The sequence below is a fragment of the Erpetoichthys calabaricus genome, chromosome 9 (genome assembly GCF_900747795.2).
Source record: "Erpetoichthys calabaricus chromosome 9, fErpCal1.3, whole genome shotgun sequence".
In the NCBI taxonomy this organism is placed as follows: Eukaryota; Metazoa; Chordata; class Cladistia; order Polypteriformes; family Polypteridae; genus Erpetoichthys; species Erpetoichthys calabaricus.
Window position 1 is genome coordinate 106216681 of NC_041402.2, and position 24904 is coordinate 106241584.

At 38.3% G+C, this 24904-nt stretch overlaps 1 protein-coding gene across 1 annotated transcript in view; it reads left to right on the forward strand.

Moving 5' to 3' along the window:
* Positions 1 to 24904, forward strand: part of glg1a (golgi glycoprotein 1a) — a 314175-nt gene that overhangs the window by 118144 nt on the left and 171127 nt on the right. The window contains exons 6-7 of the mRNA XM_051931535.1: positions 1 to 77; positions 15395 to 15466. Of these exons, the coding sequence (XP_051787495.1) occupies positions 1 to 77; positions 15395 to 15466 (149 nt within the window). The remainder of the gene's footprint in view (positions 78 to 15394; positions 15467 to 24904) is intronic.

The window sequence follows — 24904 nt, forward strand, 5'->3', positions numbered from 1 at the left end:
TCTCATCAGATGATTTTCACCTTGACCGATACCTCTACTTTGCCTGCCGTGATGACAGGGAACGCTTTTGTGAAAATGTATGTTTGTAGTCTTTCATTTCAATAACGTCCACTCCTTAATATTGTTGTTAATTAATGGATGGTGAAAAAGGTATAATACAGTATGTTCAAACATTGAAAGTAAAAAGTTCAGTTGTGCCAATTTAGACAAAGATGGCAGTGAGCCCCTCTTCAAGATTATGCCACCTGAGAGTGAGCAAACACTGTTTAACCTGAATCAAGTGTAGAATTCTATACATAGTCTCAATGGCAACAAAGTAGCCTGGACTGACAATCTCGGGACATGTTCTTAAGCTGCATGTTGATGAGTTAGCAAATTCACCCACATTGTTAATTTCTCTCTCTGTCTGTATTAATGTTTCCAGTCTGGTTCAAGTCAACCACCATCGTACCAATCTCTAAAAATCTGCTGTAAACTCATAAACACCCAATTGCCTTTGCCCCAGTAATTGAAAAGTGCTTTGAAAGACTGGTACTGACCCACACAAAGCATCAGAAATCAGTTCAATGCAATTTACCTAGAAGGAAAATAAATACACATATGATGCAATATCTTTAGCCATCCACAAAGCTTTGACGAACTTGTACTTGGAACAAAACAATACATATGCTAGGATGTTTTTTGTGGACAGCAGCTCAGCTTTTAATACAATCATACCTGAAAAACTGGTCTCTAAACTCCTCTGCCTAGTTTTAAGCACCCCATTCTGTAGCTGGATCAATACTTTATTTTTTACTTACAGACCACAATATGTAAGGTTGGGCACATGCTCTCTTCCACTTGGGTCCTCAACACTGGGATTCCACAGGGATATGTATTGAGCACCTTACATTATTTACTATTTACTCATGACTGCTTACCCATCCCCAACTCAGACATAACTGTCAAATTTTCAAATGATACCATAATACTAGGATTAATTTGTAATGACTGTGAGACCAACTGCAGGGAATAACTACAACATTTGACTAAGTGGTGTGCAGAAAATTGTCACTGAATGCACAATAAACAAAAGAAATAATTGTTTTCAGGAAACCACACAGGACAAAGAAAACATCCCATTTCAAAATTTCCCCAAGTCCACATTACAGAGGACCTTTTCCCGGTCCCTAAATACCACACACCTTGTGAAGAAGGCTAACCAATGCCCTTTCTTCCTAAGGAGACTGAAAAGGGCCCACTCACTCACAGCCGGTTATGGTTAATTGTAATTGTAGGATAATAAAGAGCACCCTAACTACAGTCCATTGTGGTATGCTGGTTGCACTGCAGCTGATCAAAAAGATTTGCAAAGAGTGGTAAAGGTGGCACAACTCATCATTTGTGTAAAATTCACACATTTGGAGGAAATCTGTAGCAATCAGCACTACAAGAAGGCCCTGGATATCATTAGAGATCCATTCTACCCAGGACACTGCATGTTTGATCTCTTGACATACTCTCTTAAAGGTCATACATATATGTACTATCATATTTAAAAACGTCAACTTTCCTACAGCAGCTAAAATACTGTCCTGCATCCTCTATAACACTACCCTCATGATGGTTAATTATTGGGTGGAAATGTAATAAATAAAACCAAATTTACATATTAATACATGCAATAACCCTCTTGATTACAATCCTGCATATTTTTGTTCTTTTTTTATTTACCTAGCTGCCTATTTATATACTTATAGTTTTGTTTATTTATAGTGTGTAATATTATATTATCTAGTAGTACCTACTGATAATACCTGTTGCACATCTGTTCTTGTGTATGTGTGTGTTTGTGCACATGTATTGAGTATTATGGCTATTATTGTACAAGGCACTATTGATTGTGATGCTGTCAATCAAAATTTTGCAGCTTTGTGAGTAGTGACAATAAAGATTATCTTACAATTTAAAACATAACTATGATATATAAGAAATAAATAACAGCATTTTCCTAATGTGCTGTAGTAAATAGGTTCAGATTCTTCTACTTGTGCAAGATGCTGTTTCAATTGTGAAATATATATAACATAGCAAAATACCCGCGCTTTGCAGCGGAGAAGTAGTGTGTTAAAGAGGTTATGAAAAAGTAAAGGAAACATTTTAAAAATAACGTAACATGATTGTCAATGTAATTGTGTTGTCATTGTTATGAGTGTTGCTGTCATATATATATATATATATATATATATATATATATATATATATATATATATATATATATATATATATATATATATATACACACAGACATATATACACATATATATATTATTATATATATAATATACACACACACAAACATATATATACACACACACACACATATATCCATCCATCCATCCATTGTCTCCCGCTTATCCGAGGTCGGGTCGCGGGGGCAGCAGCTTGAGCAGAGATGCCCAGACTTCCCTCTCCCCGGCCACTTCTTCTAGCTCTTCCGGGAGAATCCCAAGGCGTTCCCAGGCCAGTCGAGAGACATAGTCCCTCCAGCGTGTCCTGGGTCTTCCCCGGGGCCTCCTCCCGGTTGGACGTGCCTGGAACACCTCACCAGGGAGGCGTCCAGGAGGCATCCTGATCAGATGCCCGAGCCACCTCATCTGACTCCTCTCGATGCGGAGGAGCAGCGGCTCTACTCTGAGCCCCTCCTGGATGACTGAGCTTCTCACCCTATCTTTAAGGGAAAGCCCAGACACCCTGCGGAGGAAACTCATTTCAGCCGCTTGTATTCACGATCTCGTTCTTTCGGTCACTACCCATAGCTCATGACCATAGGTGAGGGTAGGAACATAGATCGACTGGTAAATTGAGAGCTTCGCCTTGCGGCTCAGCTCCTTTTTCACCACGACAGACCGATGCAACGCCCGCATTACTGCGGATGCCGCACCGATCCGCCTGTCGATCTCGCGCTCCATTCTTCCCTCACTCGTGAACAAGACCCCGAGATACTTGAACTCCTCCACTTGGGGCAGGATCTCGCTACCAACCCTGAGAGGGCACTCCACCCTTTTCCGGTTGAGGACCATGGTCTCGGATTTGGAGGTGCTGATTCTCATCCCAGCCGCTTCACACTCGGCTGCGAACCGATCCAAAGAGAGCTGAAGATCACGGCCTGATGAAGCAAACAGGACAACATCATCTGCAAAAAGCAGTGACCCAATCCTGAGCCCACCAAACCGGACCCCCTCAACACCCTGGCTGCGCCTAGAAATTCTGTCCATAAAAGTTATGAACAGAATCGGTGACAAAGGGCAGCCCTGGCGGAGTCCAACTCTCACTGGAAACGGGTTCGACTTACTGCCGGCAATGCGGACCAAGCTCTGGCACTGATCGTACAGGGACTGAACAGCCCTTATCAGGGGGGCCGGTACCCCATACTCTCGGAGTACCCCCCACAGGATTCCCCGAGGGACACGGTCGAATGCCTTTTCTAAGTCCAACACACACATATATATATATGTATATATATGTGTCTGTGTGTGTATATGTATATATATATATACATACATATACACACACAGACACATATATATACATAAATATTTACATATCTACATATATACACATCTACATATATATACACATATATTTACATATCTGTGTGTGTATATATATATATATATATATATATATATATACATACATACATACATACATAGATTGACACATATATATATATATATATATATATACATATATACATACATACATACATAGATTGACACATATATATATATATATACATATATACATACATACATACATAGATTGACACATATATATATATATACATATCTACATATATATATATATATATATATGTAGATATGTATATAAATATATATATATATATATATATATATATATATATATATATATATATACACACACACACAGTGGAACCCCGGTTTACAAGCAGCTCGGTATACGAGTAATTCGGTTTACGAGCCGCGATCCGAGCAAAATTTCTGCCCGGTGTACGAGGCTTGCCCGTTTTACGAGCCGAGCTCCGAAACGTCACTGCTAGTTTCCGCTTCGCCTTTCTTACCCGGAAACCTCTACCCCTTCTACCCAGAGCCATATCATACATATTGGGCATTAACCATGTCTTCAAAGAAGGTAGGAAGTGGAAAGGACAGCAGCAAGAAGAAAAGGATGCTGTCAGTCGAGTTGAAGCAGGAAATTATAGAAAAGCATGAGAGAGGTATGCGTGTGATGGAACTCGCCAAAATTTACGACCGCAGTACGTCCACGATATGCACAATACTAAAGCAAAAGGAGACCATAACGAGTGTAAAAGTAGCAAAAGGCATGACCGTAATTACACAGCAAAGGTCGGCTATCCACGAACAAATGGAAAACCTGCTGTTATTGTGGATAAAAGAGAAAGAGTTGGCAGGAGATATACTTACTGAAACAGTCAAAAGCGAGAAAGCTCGCATCATTTACAATGACCTGAAGCAGAAAGAACCATCCACATCTACGGATGTAGTAGAACCAGAATTCAAGGCTAGTCATGGATGGTTCGACAGATTTAAGAAGCGATCAGGCATTCACTCTGTCGTAAGACATGGCGAGGCAGCAAGTGCAGACCAGAAGGCAGCTGGCGAGTTCATCACACGTTTCGCGCAGCTCATCGAGGCAGAATGTTACATCCCCCAGCAAGTTTTTAATTGCGACGAGACGGGGCTTTTTTGGAAGAAAATGCCCCGTAGGACGTACATCACAGCAGAGGAGACGAAGATGCCAGGACATAAGCCGATGAAGGACCGCCTCACCCTTGCATTGTGTGCAAATGCTAGCGGTGACTTTAAAGTGAAGCCACTGCTAGTCTATCATTCAGAGAATCCTCGAGCCTTTAAGACTCACAGGATTCTTAAAGAAAAACTGCAAGTGATGTGGCGCGCCAATCCAAAGGCATGGGTTACGCGGCAGTTCTTCATCGACTGGGTAAATCTCTGCTTTGGACCTGCGGTGAAGAAGTATCTTCAAGAAAACAAACTGCCTCTGCAAGCGTTACTCGTCCTCGACAATGCTCCAGCCCACCCGCCCGGTTTCCAAGACAACATCCGGGAAGAATATCAATTCATAAAAGTCCTCTACCTCCCACCCAACACGACTTCAATCCTGCAACCGATGGATCAGCAGGTCATTTCCAATTTCAAAAAGCTCTACACGAAGCATCTGTTCAAACGATGCTTCGATGTGACAGAAAATACGGAGCTAACACTCCGAGAGTTTTGGAAAGAACATTTCAACATCGTGCAATGCCTACGCATGATTGACCTGGCGTGGAAAGAAGTGACCAGAAGAACACTGAATTCTGCATGGAAGAAGTTATGGCCTGATGCGGTTGCAGCGAGGGACTTTGAAGGATTTGGTCTTGATACCGAGATCGAGACCGAGACCAACGTGCCCGACGTAGATCCAGTGCATGAAATCGTGTCCCTCGGCAAGTCGATGGGTCTGCAGGTTGACGAGGGTGATATCAACGAGCTTGTCGAGGAACATGAGGAGGAACTCTCAACACAGGAGTTGCTTGAGCTGCAGGACATGCAACGTACAGAGGCTCTGCAAGAGATCAGCGGTAGTGAGGAGGAAGTCGAGACAGAGAAAATTTCGACAAGTGAAATTAAAGAAGTGCTGGGAATGTGGGAGAAGGTTACAAGTTTCATTGAAAAGAAACATCCAGAAAAAGTTGCAACTAGTCGTTCTGCAGCAAATTATGATGACACCTGCTTGGCTCACTTCTGTAAGCTTTTAAAAAGCAGGCAAAAGCAAACGTCGTTGCATAGGTATCTTTGTACTAAAACTGAAACTGCTATAAGTGAAGGTGCCGAAAGTGCAGCCAAAAAGGCAAAAACAGATGATTAGCATAAAAAAAAAATCATACGTACGTAATGTTAACTGTTAGGCTAAGTTTCAAGTTAAGAAAGTTTATTTTTTTACAATTCATGTACGTACGTACAGTTAAGAAAGTTCAATTTTAGTTTTTTTTGATGTGAAGGTGCCGAAAATGCAGCCAGTCCTCCCTCCCTCCCTCCTCCCTCCCTCCTTCCTCAGCAACTCTCCGTTATCTGCCGCCAAGGTAAGATTACATTTTCTTAAGTTGGTTTATCTTTTATTTAACTATATTTACTAATACAGTATTTTGATGTTTGTTTCTTATTTAAAAACATGTTTTTTTTCCATTATTTATGATATTTTGGGGACTTCTTGGGAGGGCTGGAACGGATTAATCTCATTTCCATTATTTTAAATGGGGGAAAATTTGTTCGGTTTACGAGCAGATCGGGTTACGACCTCGGTTCTGGAACGGATTAAACTCGTAACCTGGGGTTCCACTGTATATACATATACATATATATATAATATATATATGCGTGTGTTTATGTATGTGTGTATATATATGTTTATATGTGTATATATATATATATATATATATATATATATATACTAGCAAAATACTCGCGCTTCGCAGCGGAGAAGTAGTGTGTTAAAGAGGTTATGTAAACGTATATATACATAAACGTGTATACATATACACATCCACATATATATATACATATATCAACATATATATACACATACAGACACATATATACATATACATATTTGTATATCTACATATATATATACACATATATACATATACTTATTTGTATATCTACATATATATACACATATATACATATACATACATATCTATCTACATACATACACATATATCTATCTATCTATATATATATATATATATATATATATATATATATATATATATATATATACATACACATACATACATATCTATCTATCTATCTATATATATATATATATATATATATATATATATATAATATATATATATAAATATATAGCTGATTACCCAGTGGATTCGCTCAGAGTGCAAGAGAAAAAAATAAAATGTATGTATAAAATAAGTTTAATTGCCAAATTTATTTTTCCACAAATAAAGGGCACTTACAATAACATAGAAATCAATATAAACAACATTAACATCATTATCATATGAGAATATGAAGTAATATATAAGAAGCACATTGCATATAAATATAAATTATTAAACAGTAAAATGTTCTTCTATAATACGCTACCGTGGCTATTCGTTTGTCTGTCCAGGATTTTAAATCACCTGTAGCTCGCAAACCGTTTCACCTATTGACTTGAAATTTGGTACACATATACTACGTCACGTCTACTATTCGCTTTCCCACACATATGAACAAATATATATATATATATATATATATATATATATATATATATATATACACATACATATACACACACATACACATATATACATATACATACATAGTGCGTTGCAACACGGGCTGCGATTGTTACATGGGAGGGAGAGGACAAATCACAGCTTCCCGCTTTCTAATCGGGCTTGTGATTGCTGCTTTGACGGATGCCCAGATCCCACAGTATTTCCCCTTAGGAGAGGCGTTAGGCAAGTGTAATTGAATAGCGGTGCTGCAAGTTATTGCTCTTTTTATCTTTATTTTATTTTATTGTAGAGTCAACTCACAGCTGCGCGCACCAGTGCGTGCGTGGCGGATGCGTACGGCTGACGTTTTCATTGTCTACCACCTCCGCTAATCATTCTTGAGTCAGATTGAAGACTTAAGTGCCAGCTTAACTGAAAAATTAAAGAAAACATACTAAGTTTTAAAAAAAATCAGTTTTAACGGGAAAAGATGCCGACGAAAGAAGAGAAGCAGCGGGACGCTAGGGTGAAGAGCTGCTCATTAAGCAGCAAGGTCATCAACCTCTGAGCAAACGAATGGTAAACGTACAGAGAAAGAGGATAAATACTATGAATGGTCATGTCAAGTATATTCACTCCACGTTATCGTGGAGTGCGCTGTTACTGGTATTTTGATAAAAGAATCTGAATAACATATAAGAAGCGTATAAATTATTAAACAGTAAAACATTAACATTTAAGAAGTAAAGATACATTGAGTACTACTGTAGTGCTTTCGGGTATAGTACATTTTTTGTTTGCCCATTACATGCATAAATGTATACATTTTTTGGTGTACCTACCCAAGAACACGCGACATGACCCGGCAGTTAAAAATTTATCGCTCCAGCAATTTTAACTCTGTTACAAAGTCATCTAATATGGTATTGCAAACGGCAGCGGGAGCGTTTCTATAAACTCAATTTAAACTTACTGTTTACACCGTGCTTTGAAGATGCATAGTATGCGACACGTGTTTCGCCGTAATTGTGGACTCATTAGGAGTACACAGTCACTGCACTCCCTTACTGGAATCGATCCTCGGACGTAGAGGCGAAGCCCCTAACGTTGTGCTACGGCGTGTGGTTCGTTCATTTCACAGCATGTAGATCGGGGTAATTACATTGCAGGCATTCGTAGTCTGATTCACAATCTGATTGTATGGGTGGTTACCTACCAGGTAACGCTTGTGGTTGGTGAGTAAGTTGGCTAACTTCTGCCACGGTGCCCTCTTTCAGTTGCGAGAAGCAGATCATACAATGGTTGAAATAGTTTAATATATATAGCAAAATCACCGCGCTTCGCAGGGGCGAATATGGTATTGCAAACGGCAGCGTTTCTATAAACTTAATTTGAAGTTACGGTATATACCGTGCTTTGTTTCATATTCTTTTCCTACTTTATCAGTTGTGTAATGTGTTTTTTCAACAGGTTTGATTCATGGAAGTGATCACTCCTGCTGCGTTCAGTCACTTCACGTGAGCCGCTCTCTTGTGTGATGTTGCGATGTCCACGGGTTTATTTAATGTTAGCTAAGACCCGGCAGTTAAAAGTTTCTCGCTACAGCAATTTTAACTCTGTTACAAAGTGATGCAAACTCTCGTTTATACCTCGTGTCTTCTCATTAAACTTGTATCTCGCGAGTATGGCATTGCAAACGGCAGCGGGAGCGTTTCTATAAAGTTAATTTAAGGTTAGGTTTATACCGTGCTTTTTTATACCTCGTGTCTTCTCATTAAACTTGTATCTCGCGAATATGGTATTGCAAACGGCAGCGGGAGCGTTTCTATAAAGTAAATTTAGACTTACGGTTCACTCACTCGCTTCTTATTGTTTCGCTGCCTTGTCAATTGTGTAATGAGTGTTTTCTTCAGCTCTCTTTGGGGCTCCTCCTTCTTTTCTACGTACTGAGTTCACAGTCAGTTCACGTGATTACGTGGGAGGCGTGATGACGCGACACGCAACTCAGTCTCCTACGGCCATCTTGCTGCCTTCCATTACAGTATATGGACAAAAAAGAGGTTCCAGTTATGACCATTACGCGTATAATTTTGAAATGAAACCTGCCTAACATTTGTAAGTAAGCTGTAAGGAATGAGCCTGCCAAATTTCAGCCTTCCACCTACACGGGAAGTTGGACAATTAGTGATGAGTCAGTCAGTCAGTCAGTGAGTGAGTGAGTCAGTCAGTCAGTCAGTGAGGGCTTTGCCTTTTATTATTATAGATATATATATATAAATAATATATGTGGATGTGTATATGTAGATATGTGTATATGTAGATATGTATATATATATATGTATATATATGTTTATGTGTGTGTGTATATTATAGATATATATATATATATATATATATATATATATATATATACAGTATATATATATACAGTATATATATATACAGTATATATATAAAAGACAGCAACACTTATAACAATGACAACACAATTACATTGACAATCATGTTACGTTATTTTTAAAATGTTTCCTTTTTTTTCATAACCTCTTTAACACACTACTTCTCCGCTGCGAAGCGCGGGTATTTTGCTAGTGTATATATACACGGTTCACGAACATCTCGGTATACGTACAACTCGGTTTACGACCAAAAAGTTCGCCAAACTTTTGCCTCGGTTCACGACCAAACACTCGGTTTACGAACAAGCCAGGTTCCCTTTCGGTTTGTTGATGTTCATTCTCTCCCTGTGCATTTCCTGTGCAGCGAGCGAGAGAGAGCGCGCGCGCACACGCCCACACACACACACACACACACACACACACACAGAGAGGCAGCGCAAGAGACAGAGGGCTGTACACACACACAGGAACACGCGCGAGAGAGGCGTGTGCGCACACACACAGGAGCGCTCTAGACAGACACACTGTGAGCTGCAAAGCTGATCGCACCCCCAGAGAATACAGACGCCCCTGGGAAAACCCCTAAGAAACATGGACAGACTACCTTCACATTCCTCCTTTCCCTTCTTGCCGGCTCTGTCGCGTAATATGCCTCTCGTGCGGTGCTCTGCCTTCTTAAAAAGCCTGCACGGGCTTCTTTCAGTTTGTTAAATTGGTTGCTTGCTTCTCCTTCTTTCTCTCTCAGACAATCTGTGCTCCTGGTGGAGCTGTCATCTCTGACTTGTCATGGAGCACGTTTAAACTGTTGAAAAGAGACAAATGTTTGTTTGCAGTGCTTTGAATAAAGTACCTTTTTTTCTACAACCTCCTGTGTCTCTGTGCAAATCTGTGACCCAAGCGTAACAATACACACAGGCGCTCCAGGCTCGCAAAAGAGAGACGCACGCACACACAGGCGGGGGAGAGAGAGAGGCGCGCTAGAGAGACACACACAGGTGCTCCAGGCTCGCAAAAGAGAAACGCAGGCACACACACACACACAGGCTGGGGGGGGGGGTAGGAGAGAGACGCACACACACAGGAGCGCTCCAGGCTCGCAAAAGAGAGACGCACGCACACACACACAGAGCGATTGAGGGACGCATAAGTTAGAGAAGGCTTGTTTTTGTTTTCAGTTATGTTTCCGGTGATCGGTTCGTAGCCTGCATTGTTGCAGTGTTACTTTTCTTGGTGGTTTATTAAATTACGGATTTTTCAAATGTTCCTTTTTTCCCGTGCTTAAAACTCATTAAAAAAAGTGTTTTTAGCGAGAGCGGTTCCTAGCACTATAGCGCGAACTATTGCAGTGTTAGTTTTCTCTGTTGTTAAAGGTTTTCTCAGTGTTATTCAATGTTTTTACATTTAGTTTACCATTACGCTGTGCATTCTATGGTCTAATTAACTATATTTGTGCTTAAAAACTGAAAAAATGTATATATTTACATACAGTTTCTACGGTCTGGAACGGATTAATTGTATTTACATACAATCCTATGGAAGAAATTGCTTTGGTTCACGACCAGCTCGGTTTACGACCAGAGTTGTGGAACGAATTATGGTCGTAAACAGAGGTTCCACTGTATATATATATATATATATATATATATACACACACATACATGCAGTTTCAATAACATAGAAATCAATATAAACAACATTAACATCATTATCATATGAGAATATGAAGTAATATATAAGAAGCACATTTCATATAAATATAAATTATTAAACAGTAAAATCTTCTTCTGTAATTAGCTACCGTGGCTATTTGTTTGTCTGTCCAGGATTTTAAATCACCTGTAGCTTGCAAACCGTTTCACCTATTGACTTGAAATCTGGTACACATATAGTATGTCACGTCTACTATCCGCTTTATGGGTGATGATTGTATTACTCTTTTTATCTTTATTTTATTTTATTGTAGAATCAACTCCTATCTGCGCACACCAGGGCGGCCGTGGGCGGATGCATATGGTGTATTCACTCCATGTTATCGTGCATTGCGCTGTCACTGGTATTTTGATAAAAGAATTTGAACAACATATAAGAAGCGTATAAATTAATAAACAGTAAAACATTAACATTTAAGAAGTAAAGTTACATTAAGTACTACTGCAGTGCCTTCGGGTATACCTCATTTTTTGTTTGCCCATTACATGCTTAAATGTATACATTTTTTGGTGTACCTACCCGAGAACACGCGACATATAACAGAGCGTGGGAGAAGCATGGATTTTAAACATGCGTTGAGTTCATCTGCTGGTCTCCCTCGTGGAATAACTGGTAATGTTTGACTAAAATCTACAGCGAGTAAAACGACATTACCTCCTATTTTTTTTTTTTACGATCTCTGAGATCCTGCTTTTTTCGGTTCAAGGCTTCATAAGCTCTTTTATGTTGTATGGTGTACTTATCCCAAACCATCATCTTTGAATGTTGTAAGACTTTCGCCTTGTATGTAGATCGGGGTAATTACATTCATTGCATTCCTAGTCTGAATCACAATCTGATTGTATGGGTGGTTACCTGGCACTGTACAGTTGCCACCCGTCCTTTAAAATACGGAATCGTGCCGCATTTGAGAATGAAATTGCGCGTCCCGTTTTGAATCAATACGGGACGGGATTTGTCCCGTATTTTTTTTATCATTTTTTTTAAAGCAGCGTCTCATGCAAATCATCCCACACGCATTTTATGAAGATGCCTCCTTTCCTACTTTTGATTGGGTAATACTTGATGTCATCGTTAGTTTGATTGGTCTTTTGAACTGTCCAGTGAGGAGGGAGGGTCTTTTAAGTAGAGTCTGCAAACTGTTGGCACTGAGATGTGGCACCCGCTGTAGTATGCGTCCCTTATTTTTTTGTATTAAAAGTGGTAACCCTACCTGGCAGGTAACACTTATGTTTGGTCATGAAGTCGTCTAAAATCCGCCACGTGCCCTCTTTTAATTGCGAGAAGCAGATATATATAGCCAAATTCTCGCGCTTCGTTGCGGCGAAGTACTGCTTTTATTTTTTTAAGAAGAAAAGAAAACCTTTTTAAACGGATCGAAAATATACCAATAACAATTTGTTAAGGATGTTTTTTTGTGAACCTCGCTTTTCACAGCTGTCGCGCTACGGCGTGTGTTTCGTTTATTTGACAGTATGTAGATCGTGTTAATTACATTCATGGCATTCGTTTTCTGAATCACAATCTGACTGTATGGGTGGTTACCTGCCAGGTAACGCTTGTGGTTGGTCAGGAAGTCGCCTTACATCCGCCACGTGCCCTCTTTCTGTTCCCAGAAGCTGATCATAGAATGGTTTTAATAGTTTACTTTCAAATAATGCAAAGAGTATGCGACATGTGTTTCTCCCCAATTCTGGGCTCATCAGGCATACACACTCACTGCATCCCCTCTCGGGAATCGAATCTCTATCGTCAGCACCAGAGTTGAAGCCCCTAACGTTGCGGTCAGCAAGTGGGCTAACATCCGCCATGTGCCGTCTTTCAGTTGCGAGAAGCAGATCATAGAATGGTTGAAACTGTTGCCCCTAACGTTGCGCCACGGCGTGTGGTTCGTTTATACCTCGTGTCTTCTCATTAAACTTTTATCTCGCGAATATGTTATTGCAATCCTTAACGTGAGCGTTTCAATAAACTTAATTTAAACTTACGTTTTACACGGTGCTTTGTTACCCTTATGAAGATACTTGTATGCTTCACTCGCTCCCTTCTCAATTGTTTAATGAATTTTTTGTTCTTCGCTGTTTGTGGCTCTTACTTCATTTCTCCGTACTGCATTCACAGTCTTTTCACGTGATTACGTGGGAGGCGTGATGACGTGACACTCAACTCTGCCTTCCACGGCCATCAAGCTGCCGTCCATTACAGTATATTGTCAAAAAAGAGGTTCCAGTTATGACCATTACGCGTTGAATTTCGAAATGAAACCTGCCTAACTTTTGTAAGTAAGCTATAAGGAATCAGCCTGCGAAATTTTAGCCTTCCACCTACACGGGAAGTTGGACAATTAGTGATGAGTGAGTCAGTCAGTCAGTCAGTCAGTCAGTGAGGGCTTTGCCTTTTATTAATTAGTATAGATTACCATAAAAAGGGAGTCTTAAAATTTTACATTCCATTGACTGTTAAATCAAAAAGAGCTTCTAGTAAAGGTTGTTTTTCCTCCCTCTTCACTCCCATCATTTGGTATAATATCTGCTGCTGTGTCAATCTGTTGATCAATATCACAACCCCTTTACTATCCCTTGTGAGAAAGACCCAGAGCTATTTAACATTAGAATCCCTGAAGCCTACGAAAAAGCTTGTAATCCCGGGCCACCTTAAATTCCTTTGCACCTCTCATTAGCGTGTTTTGTTTTGCAAATGTGTTGATCAGGACAAGCAGCCTGCTATCCCATCCCCCCCAGTGTTGCAGCTCAACTCAGGCAAAATGTTCTCCCAGCTCAAATCCGTTAATCTGGGTGTGAGGTGCCTGGAGTTGTATTGGGTAAATAATATTTCGTTATTTGGAACACATGTATTTCATGTGTGTTCAGGGTCTACAACGATCTATATAAATGTAGGATGACAGGAACTTCTAGGCAAGAAATTTTGAAGACATACCTAAAACAGAAAAGTTTCATGTTTTAGTACTAATAACAACATTTTGACATGAAATGTATAATGTGTGAAGACTGAAGTCCAAATATCAAATAAACACTTTCACAAAAGTTACACATATAACAAAACAAGCACGCTTTTATTCAAGAATATAACCGAAGAAAAGAAATTGGGTTAGGGTACGACGGCTGACACGGCCTCTTGGGTGGTGCAGCGGTAAGAACTGCTGACTCATAATCATGAGGTTGCTGCTTCGATTCTGGGGCCTTCCCAGATTTACCATTTTGAGTAGTGAGCTGCTCTAATTTTTACTGTTATAGAATAAAAACATATATTTGATTTGAATCTGTAACAGCTGGTGTAAATTTATGATACTTGTAAAAGGTTAGTGCTTTTTTTTTATAATTCAGATTTTTTCTCTCAGTCATGTTCATGCACCCCCCCCAATCTGACACTGCTGTTTTCAAATAAAGACAGGCTATTCTTGAATAAAAATGCACTTGTTTTGTTATACATGTACCTTTTGTGAAAGTGTTTATTTGATATTTGGACTTCAGTCTTGACACATTATACGCTTCAAGTCAACATTTTGTCATTATTACTATAACATGAAAATAAGTTTCTGTTTTAGGTATGTGTTCACCATTTCTTGCCTCGCATTTCCTGTCATCCTACATTTACATAGATCATTGAAGACAAGGAACATATTTATGAATAATGTATAATCTATGTTTTATATGTCATGTTTCAGTATCATTGATTAAATAGGGTGTTATACAATTAATTTTTACTTTTTCGTGGTTTGGGTTTCTTCAGTGATACATTCAACTTTGAAGGTTGAACACAAGTCGTTCTTGCATTCTACAGGAGAATGTCCTTAAAGATTAGTGTGAATTGTGTCCCCTGTTTGTAATATAATAATGTAATATATAACTAATCATGCTGTATACTGTAAAAATATTGCATTTAAAGTACTTTATTTGAAACAATACAAAGAAAATGAAAGATTATGTTAAAATACAGTGCACAATTTAACTTTTTTTTTTTTTTTTTTTTAATATTCCTTTTGTTTCTTTATCAGACTCAGGCTGGTGAAGGCAGAGTTTACAAGTGTCTCTTTAACCACAAATTTGAAGAATCCATGTCTGAGAAGGTAGTGTTCATTTTTTTGTTTGTTTTTAGTAGCATAAATCTAGTAATGATTCTGGTTTTAAGCACCTCCATAATATAAATACCACCATAGAAAATATCACCCCTTGACTTGCTCAGATTCACTGTATTTAGTAATTAGCAGCATTTCATCTGTGTTTTTTTTCCTTTTCAATGCTTTTCTACAGTTGTATAAGTTAATTGTGGGCTATGTATGGCTATAAGTATAAAGGGGAGAAATGACTATCTGTTTTGCCATTCTTGTTTTGTCTTTTATGTTTCAGATGAAAAATTGCAAATCTCAAACAATAATTGTGACTAAGTACCATGTAGCCTGTTGTAAAGCAAAGAAATGGTCCTCGGCATAAATTCAGCCGTACGCATAATTTAAACTTGTGTTGGTGAATTTTATTGCCTTGCTGATTTGTAAATCCTGATTCAAAATTATTTAAAGGTGTTGTGTCAAACAGGGGCACATGCTCCCTAGGATTGTCTTCTTTTAGAAATGCAGCTCATACTCAGAACCTGTATATATTCCTTCAGTAACCATAATGGAAATTTTAAGAGTAGTACAGTGCAGAAGAAAGTAGGGATGCACGATAATATCGGATTAATATCTGTATTGGAAGATAATGGGTTAAAATATTATTGTCATCGGACCAATGGCTAGATTGGGCTGGTAATTCAAACCAGCATTTGATGATGCATTCACTGTGTTCCGGATGAGGAAGACGTTTAGGCAACGCTGACCTGCTGCGCAAAAGTGTCTTCGGTGTGGACGTTTTGCAAAGCAAGTGAGTGCAAAATAAAATATGCCATTTGTGACACTTGTTTGAGGGGCCAAAGTGTGAAATTTCAATATCACTAACTTAATTTCCACCATCCTGACAAATGTACGAAATTCCTTAGAGCCAAAGAGGAGAATCCTACTCCACTGTGCACAAAATCAAGAACTGCAGTTGCTCAGGCTGTTGATCAGTTTCTTGAAAAATCAAAGACATTTGACAAAGAGAGCCCTAAAGCTCAAACAATTGCAGCATAGGTTATGGAATTTATTGCTCTGGACAATCAACCATTTTCTGTTGTAGAAGATACAGGATTTTGAGCACTCTTTGAGCATATCAAGCCCATTACTTGATACCCAGTCATCGTTCTTTCTCTGACATAGCACTTCCAGAGCTACAGAATATTGTGAAAAGTCATGTGTACAAATCCCTTGCCAATGATTTCACAGCCATAAGCTTTACCACTGGTATATGGACATCTGATACTAGTCTTATGAGTACACTTACTTTTGTTGCTCAGTGGATCGACTGCAGTTTTGAATTACAGAAAGCCATCTTGCTTGCCTAAGAATGCTCTGGATCACACATGGGTACCGCAGTCTCTGTGGCGTATAAATTTTTGAGACGTAGAAATACCCAAAGAAGATGCTCATACTATGAGACAACACATGTAACATTGCAATGGCTGTGGAGCAACGTGGGATCCCAAGTTTTCCATATATGGCTCATACTTTACAGCTTGTTGTGAATGACAGTGTACCATTCCAGCGCATTGTCATGGATATAATAGAGATTAGCAGAAATATAGTTGGTCATTTTAAACATTCACAATTAGTCAGTACTCCCCTCAAAACTGTATAAACTGAATTTGGTATGCAGCTGAAATGCTTCAATGAAACATTTCGACTAGATGGATTTCCACATTTTATATGCTGCCCCACTTTTTTTGGGGCTTATGTCTCCAATTTTGAGTTACCTGTGTGTCTAACGCCTAATCAGTGGGGTTTGATCGAGAACATAATCACACTCCTCACTCCATTTGAACAACTGACGAAAGAAATTGGCTTGGCTTTTAACATTATTCTCCCAGTTTGTGCATTAAAATGACTGTTGATTTAAGTGGGCTTATACGGAGTTTGGAGTCAAAACCAGTAAAAGTGTGCTCTTAGAAGCTGTAAATAATCGTTTCATTGAGGTTTACACAGAACCTGTGAACAGTGTTGCCACCGTTGTAGACCTGAGATACCAGGACCACTTTTTTGATGCAAGGTAAAATCACTGGCACCCGAAATGTTGCAAGCTCAGATGGAACTTGCATCAAACAAAATGCAAACAAGTGACTCGCAGGTAGATTGTCCACAACAGAAAAAGGCCAAGATTAATGGCAAGGGAACATGCAAGCTCTTCGAAATATCCCCCAAAATTCTTTAAGAGAACACATTGACACTGCGGGAAAACAGCCAGATAGCAACAGAGGTGAATTTTTTTTTTTTATTAAAAAGAAGGGTAAATACAGTAGCTCTGGTGAGAGCTTTACAGCATTATTATCAGTAATAAATAGGGCTGTCAGATCGAATATCATAAGTTACCTTGAAAAATGCTGTCTACTAAATAAATGATTACAATACACAGAAAATACTTAAAGACCACCACAAAGCAACATTTAATACATTTGTAAAATGCATAAAGCTTCAGTTTATTTTTTATTTTTTTTTAAAAAAAAAAAAGACGGACGACTGGGTAATCAGGTCCTCTAGCCTCCTAGGGGAAAAAATAAATGACAGTATTAACTTTGAGCAATCATGGACAATTTTGTTTGTTTTACTTATGAATATTTTAGGTAGAAAGTGCCAGAGCAGTGCGTGCTTTATTTCTCTTTGTTTGCTTTACTTTTTGTGACAGAGTGAATCGCATTCATTAAAGCCACGGTTTTCACTTGAGTCTCTTAATCAATAAAGAGCTACTCGTATGATTTACAGTGAAAAGTGATTTTCAGTGAAAAAGTAAAAAATAATAATAAAATATCTCAAAAAACTGCAAATAGAGTTTAGATATGCATTAAAGTTTCAAATACTTTTACCTTATGTTTAAAAACCATATACCTGTTTTTAATATAAAGATTCTAATCTTAATCTGACAGCCCTGGTAAAAGCCAAAATGCAGGTCTATCTTTTAGATATTAAAGATGGCACTGAATATAATGCTGTATACACATATGCATGCTATTCAGCAGGTGCAGTGAATTCTGTTAGTAGCACCTGTCCCAAGGAATGTAAATCCACTGAAATACTGGAATAACACCTGGAGTCGGTTTCCTACCATTGTCCCATGTACTAGTATGGACAGTGAAAGATTATTCAGTGCAGCTTCCACCGTAATCAACAAAAAGAAAATTTCCTGCAACAAAACAGAGATGCTCTTGTTTGGTAAGAAAAACCTACCCATCATGCTAAAAAATACAATAGAAGGATAAACCTCCAAAAAGAAAAAAAAATTTTTATTTCTTTACCGTTGTACACTTTTCCATTTTTTTAAATGTTCATTCTTTCAGTTGTGATTAGATTTATTCCGTCAAAAAGAAAGAAAAAATGTATTATGTAACATTTAATATGGCAACATTTAATGGTGCCACCTCTGTGTTGGTTGCAGTAGCTTGACCGATAGTGCACGCACACACATGCAAAGCTGAGTGGATCAGTCATGTGCCACATTCATGCCTCGAGATGTATGGAGGTTCGCACCTGCACCCAATCAAGCTAGTATAAAAGGAGCCTGCACAGGACAGGAGAAAAAGGGATTGGAAGAAGAAAGAATACGAAAATGAAATGGAGGTTAATGTATGAAGTAAAGGGCAGAAGCAAGAGAGAGCCTATGGGAAAGTAAAGGAAGCAGGTGGATGGGAATGTGAGCCCTGAGAGAGGAACGTGTGGCCAGTGCTTAAAGGGGGCTGAAGGTTGCTCCTGTTGAGCATGGGAATAGGAGCAACGCAGTTACTCTGGAGGGCATCCCCACAAGGCCAAGGATGAAAGCAGGAGAAGAAAGGGAGGCGGCTTGGCAGTGCCCTGTGGATTGCCATGGGATGGGCGGTGGGGACATAAGCAGTACTGAAGGTTGCATCTGTTCATTGACGTCTTTCTATGCTGCGATAACCGAATAGGTTAAATCGAAGAGACATCCATTTTAAAGGGAATCACTGGGGACTGAGAGTTTTATAAGAAGATTCCTGCCATATTTTAACCTTGTTTTAAGGATATTTATTTATTAAATTTTTAATCTCTACTACCACTGTTTTATCGATTATTTGTTTATTTATCTACTAGCAAAATACCCGCGCTTCGCAGCGGAGAAGTAGTGTGTTAAAGAGGTTATGTAAACATATATATACATAAACATACTGTATATACATAAATATATACATATACACATCCACATATATATACATATATCAACATATATATACACATACATATATATATATATATATATATATATATATATATATATATATATATATATATATATATATATATATATACACACACATGCAGACACATATACATATACATATTTGTATATCTACATATATATACACATATATACATATATATACATATACATTTTTGTATATCTACATATATATATAAACATATATACATATATATACATATTTGTATATCTACATACATACACATCTATCTATCTATCTATCTATCTATCTATCTATCTATCTCTATATATATATATATATACACACATATATATATACACACATATATATATACACACATATATATATACACACATATATATATATATATATAGCTGATTAGCCAGTGGATTCGCTCAGTGAGTGCAAGAGAAAAAAATAAAATGTATGTATAAAATAAGTTAAATTGCCAAATTTATTTTTCCACAAATAAAGAGCACTTACAATAACATAGAAATCAATATAAACAACATTAACATCATTATCATTTGAGAATATGAAGTAATATATAAGAAGCACATTGCATATAAATATAAATTATTAAACATTAAAATGTTCTTCTATAAAACAGTACCGTGGCTATTAGTTTGTCTGTCCAGGATTTTAAATGAGCTGTAGCTCGCAAACCGTTTCACCTATTGACTTGAAATTTGGTACACAGATACTACGTCACGTCTACTATTCGCTTTCCCACACATATGAACACACATATATATATATATATATATATATATATATATATATATATATATATATATATATATATATATACACACACACACATACATATACAGACACATACACATATATACATATACATACATAGTGCATTGCAACACGGGCTGTGATTGTTACATGGGAGGGAGACGACAAATCAGAGCTTCCCGCTTTGTAATCGAGCTTGTGATTGCTGCTTTGACGGATGTCCAGATCCCACAGTATTTCCCCTTAGGAGAGGCGTTAGGCAAGTGTAATTGAATAGCGGTGGTGCAAGTTATTACTCTTTTTATCTTTATTTTATTTTATTGTAGAATCAACTCACAGCTGCGCGCACCAGTGCGTGCGTGGCGGATGCGTACGGCTGACGTTTTCATTGTCTACCACCTTCGCTAATCATTGTTGAGGCAGATTGAAGACTTAAGTGCCAGCTTAACTGAAAAATTAAAGAAAACATACTAAGTTTTAAAAGAAATCAGTTTTAACGGGAAAAGATGCCGACGAAAGAAGAGAAGCAGCGGGACGCTAGGGTCAAGAGCTGCACATTAAGCAGCAAGCGCATCAACCTCTGAGCAAACGAATGGTAAACGTACAGAGAAAGAGGATAAATACTATGAATGGTCATGTCAAGTGTATTCACTCCACGTTATCGTGGAGTGCGCTGTTACTGGTATTTTGATAAAAGAATCTGAATAACATATAAGAATCGTATAAATTATTAAACAGTAAAACATTAACATTTAAGAAGTAAAGATACATTGAGTACTACTGTAGTGCTTTCGGGTATAGTACATTTTTTGTTTGCCCATTACATGCATAAATGTATAAATTTTTTGGTGTACCTACCCAAGAACACGCGACATGACCCGGCAGTTAAAAATTTATCGCTCCAGCAATTTTAACTCTGTTACAAAGTCATCTAATATGGTATTGCAAAGGGCAGCAGGAGCGTTTCAATAAACTCAATTTAAACTTACTGTTTACACCGTGCTTTGAAGATGCATAGTATGCGACACGTGTTTCGCCGTAATTGTGTGCTCATCAGGAGTACAGAGTTACTGCACTCCCTTACGGGAATCGATCCTCGGACGTAGAGGCGAAGCCCCTAACGTTGTGCCACGGCGTGAGGTTCGTTCATTTGACAGCATGTAGATCGGGGTAATTACATTGCAGGCATTCGTAGTCTGATTCACAATCTGATTGTATGGGTGGTTACCTACCAGGTAACGCTTGTGGTTGGTGAGCAAGTCGGCTAACTTCTGCCACGGTGCCCTCTTTCAGTTGCGAGAAGCAGATCATACAATGGTTGAAATAGTTTAATATATATAGCAAAATCACCGCGCTTCGCAGGGGCGAATATGGTATTGCAAACGGCAGCGTTTCTATAAACTTAAAGTTACGGTTTATACCGTGCCTTGTTTCATATTCTTTTCCTACCTTATCAATTGTGTAATGTGTTTTTTGAACAGGTTTGATTAATGCAAGTGATCACTCCTGCTGCGTTCAGTCACTTCACGTGAGCCACTCTCTTGTGTGATGTTGCGATGTCCACGGGTTTATTTAATGTTAGCTAAGACCCGGCAGTTAAAAGTTTCTCGCTACAGCAATTTTAACTCTGTTACAAAGTGATGCAAACTGTCGTTTATACCTCGTGTCTTCTCATTAAACTTTTATCTCGCGAATATGTTATTGCAATCCGCAGCGGGAGCGTTTCTATAAACTTAATTTAAACTTACGTTTTACACCGTGCTTTGTTTCCCTTATGAACATGCTTGTATGCTTAACTCGCTCCGTTCTCAATTGTTTAATTAATTTTTTGCTCTTCGCTGTTTGCGGCTGTTCCTCCATTTCCCCCTACTTCGTTCTTTTATCTCGCGAATATGTTATTGCAATCCTTAACGGGAGCGTTTCAATAAACTGATTGAAAATAGTTTTGCATTTACCTTTTTAGTAAAAGGCGAGGTTTTAAGCCTGAGAAATCACCCCGTAAATGCACACGTTTAATTGGACATGTGTTAAAAGGTATGGTTACACAGTATTAAAAGACAGTGAACAACATCAGTTACCTTTCTTCCCGCGTTTGATAAAAGGTGAGGTTTTAAGCCTGAGAAATCACCCCGTAAATGCACACGTTTAATTGCACATGTGTTAATATGTATGCTTACACAGTATTAAAAGACAGTCAAAAATTAACGTCATTTACCTTCGTTCCCGCGTGTGACTCGTGCTGTAAATGTCTTCCTTGTTTTTAGTTCACGTGATTACGTAGGAGGCGTGATGACGCGATACGTGACTCCGCCTCCTCCATTACAGTGTATGGACAAAAAATATGTTCCAGTTATGACCATTACGCTTTGAATTTCGAAATGAAACCTGCCTAACTTTTGTAAGTAAGCTGTAAGGAATGAGCCTGCCAAATTTCAGCCTTCCACCTACACGGGAAGTTGGAGAATTAGTGATGAGTGAGTCAGTGAGTCAGTCAGTCAGTCAGTGAGGGCTTTGCCTTTTATTATTATAGATTTATTTATATAGAATTTGACTGCACTGCACTTTGAGCACTGTTTGCTTTTGATTTTGGAATTGTTTTTAATAAAAGCACTTTGTCACTTTTACACATACCCCTTGTCTGGATGCATGTGTCCCCATCTGCCCGGCTCCTCTTGATAACGTTTTCAATGGTGGTGGGTTTTTGAGTCTCACCACAGGAGAATAGAGCCAACCCACCACCTCAATGGTATTGCTTATTCCATTGTAATTGTATCATTTTACCCTTTTTTTCAATTTTCATTTTTTCAATTATTGTTGAATTTATTACACTTGTTCCATCAAAAAGAAAAGTGTTAAGTCTGCAAAACTATTACCCATATAACCAACAGGTAGCCAGCCAAATATGGCAGATGTCATTTATTTTTAATGACTGAATTTGGTTTGAAATTGTTATACAAATAAATGTTACATTTCTCCGTAATTCTTAACCAGACACACCAAGTCTCATTTTTCTCTATATCTTACACAGTAAATGTGTATATCAGCATTGGCATCAGAATCTGCAGACAAGTACATAAACATTATACATCAACATTGGCCCAGAATTTGCATATCACTGCAGTAGGATTGTTTTATACACCTAAGAGAAGCCATTGGAACAGTGCAGTTGTCTTTCAGTTCTTCAGTGGTCTCATTGTTGACTGAAGTTCCTTCTTTTGGTGGAGCAGAGGCATAATTTTTAGCACAGAGCAGACATCATATCTGTGCTTATGCGGCTTCTGGCTTTGAGATGTCTTGAGTGGCCTTATTCAACTGACAAATGCCATGTATGGATTACTACCAAACTGGCACATTTAGCGAGATATTTGCATGTGCTATATATGGGATAGGCTCTCTAAGACACTAGTATATAACACATTCTTTCATTAACTGCGAACAGTGCATTTGGTCCAATCACTTAAGGTCCCTGCCTAAAGGAATTGTTTTTGCTTCAGCTAGAAACATAGGTTTGTTAAACATAGACTCCCAAATCACAGCATCAACTATTTTTTTTTCCCTTTTTTCAACTGTAGTTACAGATGTGTTGTATATTTAAATAGATATATGAGGGCTTAAGGTTCACTTCAGATCTTTTTATACCTGAAATCAGAATAGACACTTTCATTAAGTAATGAGGCATTCTAAATGTAGCTAAGTTTATAAGCTTTTACAAATTAAATGGTTTCCAAGTTTGCTGAAAACATAGTGATATTGTGCTGAAATGTCAAAACGCTAAATTTACAATGTATTGTATGACAGATCTAACATGCACCTAACACAGGGAGTACACCTGGTTTACTCCCAAGCTTATTAGCATAATCTTTTGCTAAAATTAAATGCATTGAATAAAGTTTAGTTATCTTTAATACATCTTGCAGTGTTTTAGGTCTTTCATTGTTTATACACCCCCAAGGTGACTCAGCTACAGTTGATCGCACACCAATCTGTCACCAAGCAGTATGTGTTGCCCGTGGATCACCCCTTTTTGATCCACAACTATCTTAAGGTTTTCTCCTGTGCCTCAGAGGTATTCCTGATAGCTTTCCTGTTGTGCAATCCTGTAGCGTCAAAGACCTTAAGGGTCCTTTAGAGATATTTCCCAGCAATGCCACTATAACTTGCTTCACTCTGCAGATGCTGCGCTCACCACCCTGCCTATGGCACTCACCTATAAATTTCTTATCTGCCCCCTTCTTATATACTTTCTCCATCTAGCCTTCTCAAGGAATTATTAGCTTTGACAGAACTACCCATTTTGCCATTTCAGACAAGAGGATCATGTCTGACCTAAGTGTGGCTGCTGCAGTGGGATATGGGAACTTGAGTTGCTTCCCCAAGTCAACCTCTAGCTGCCAGTCTTCTTGTAATACATTCTTGCTTGATTTACGACTCCATTTAGAACTGGTCATTTGGCAATATGTCAAAT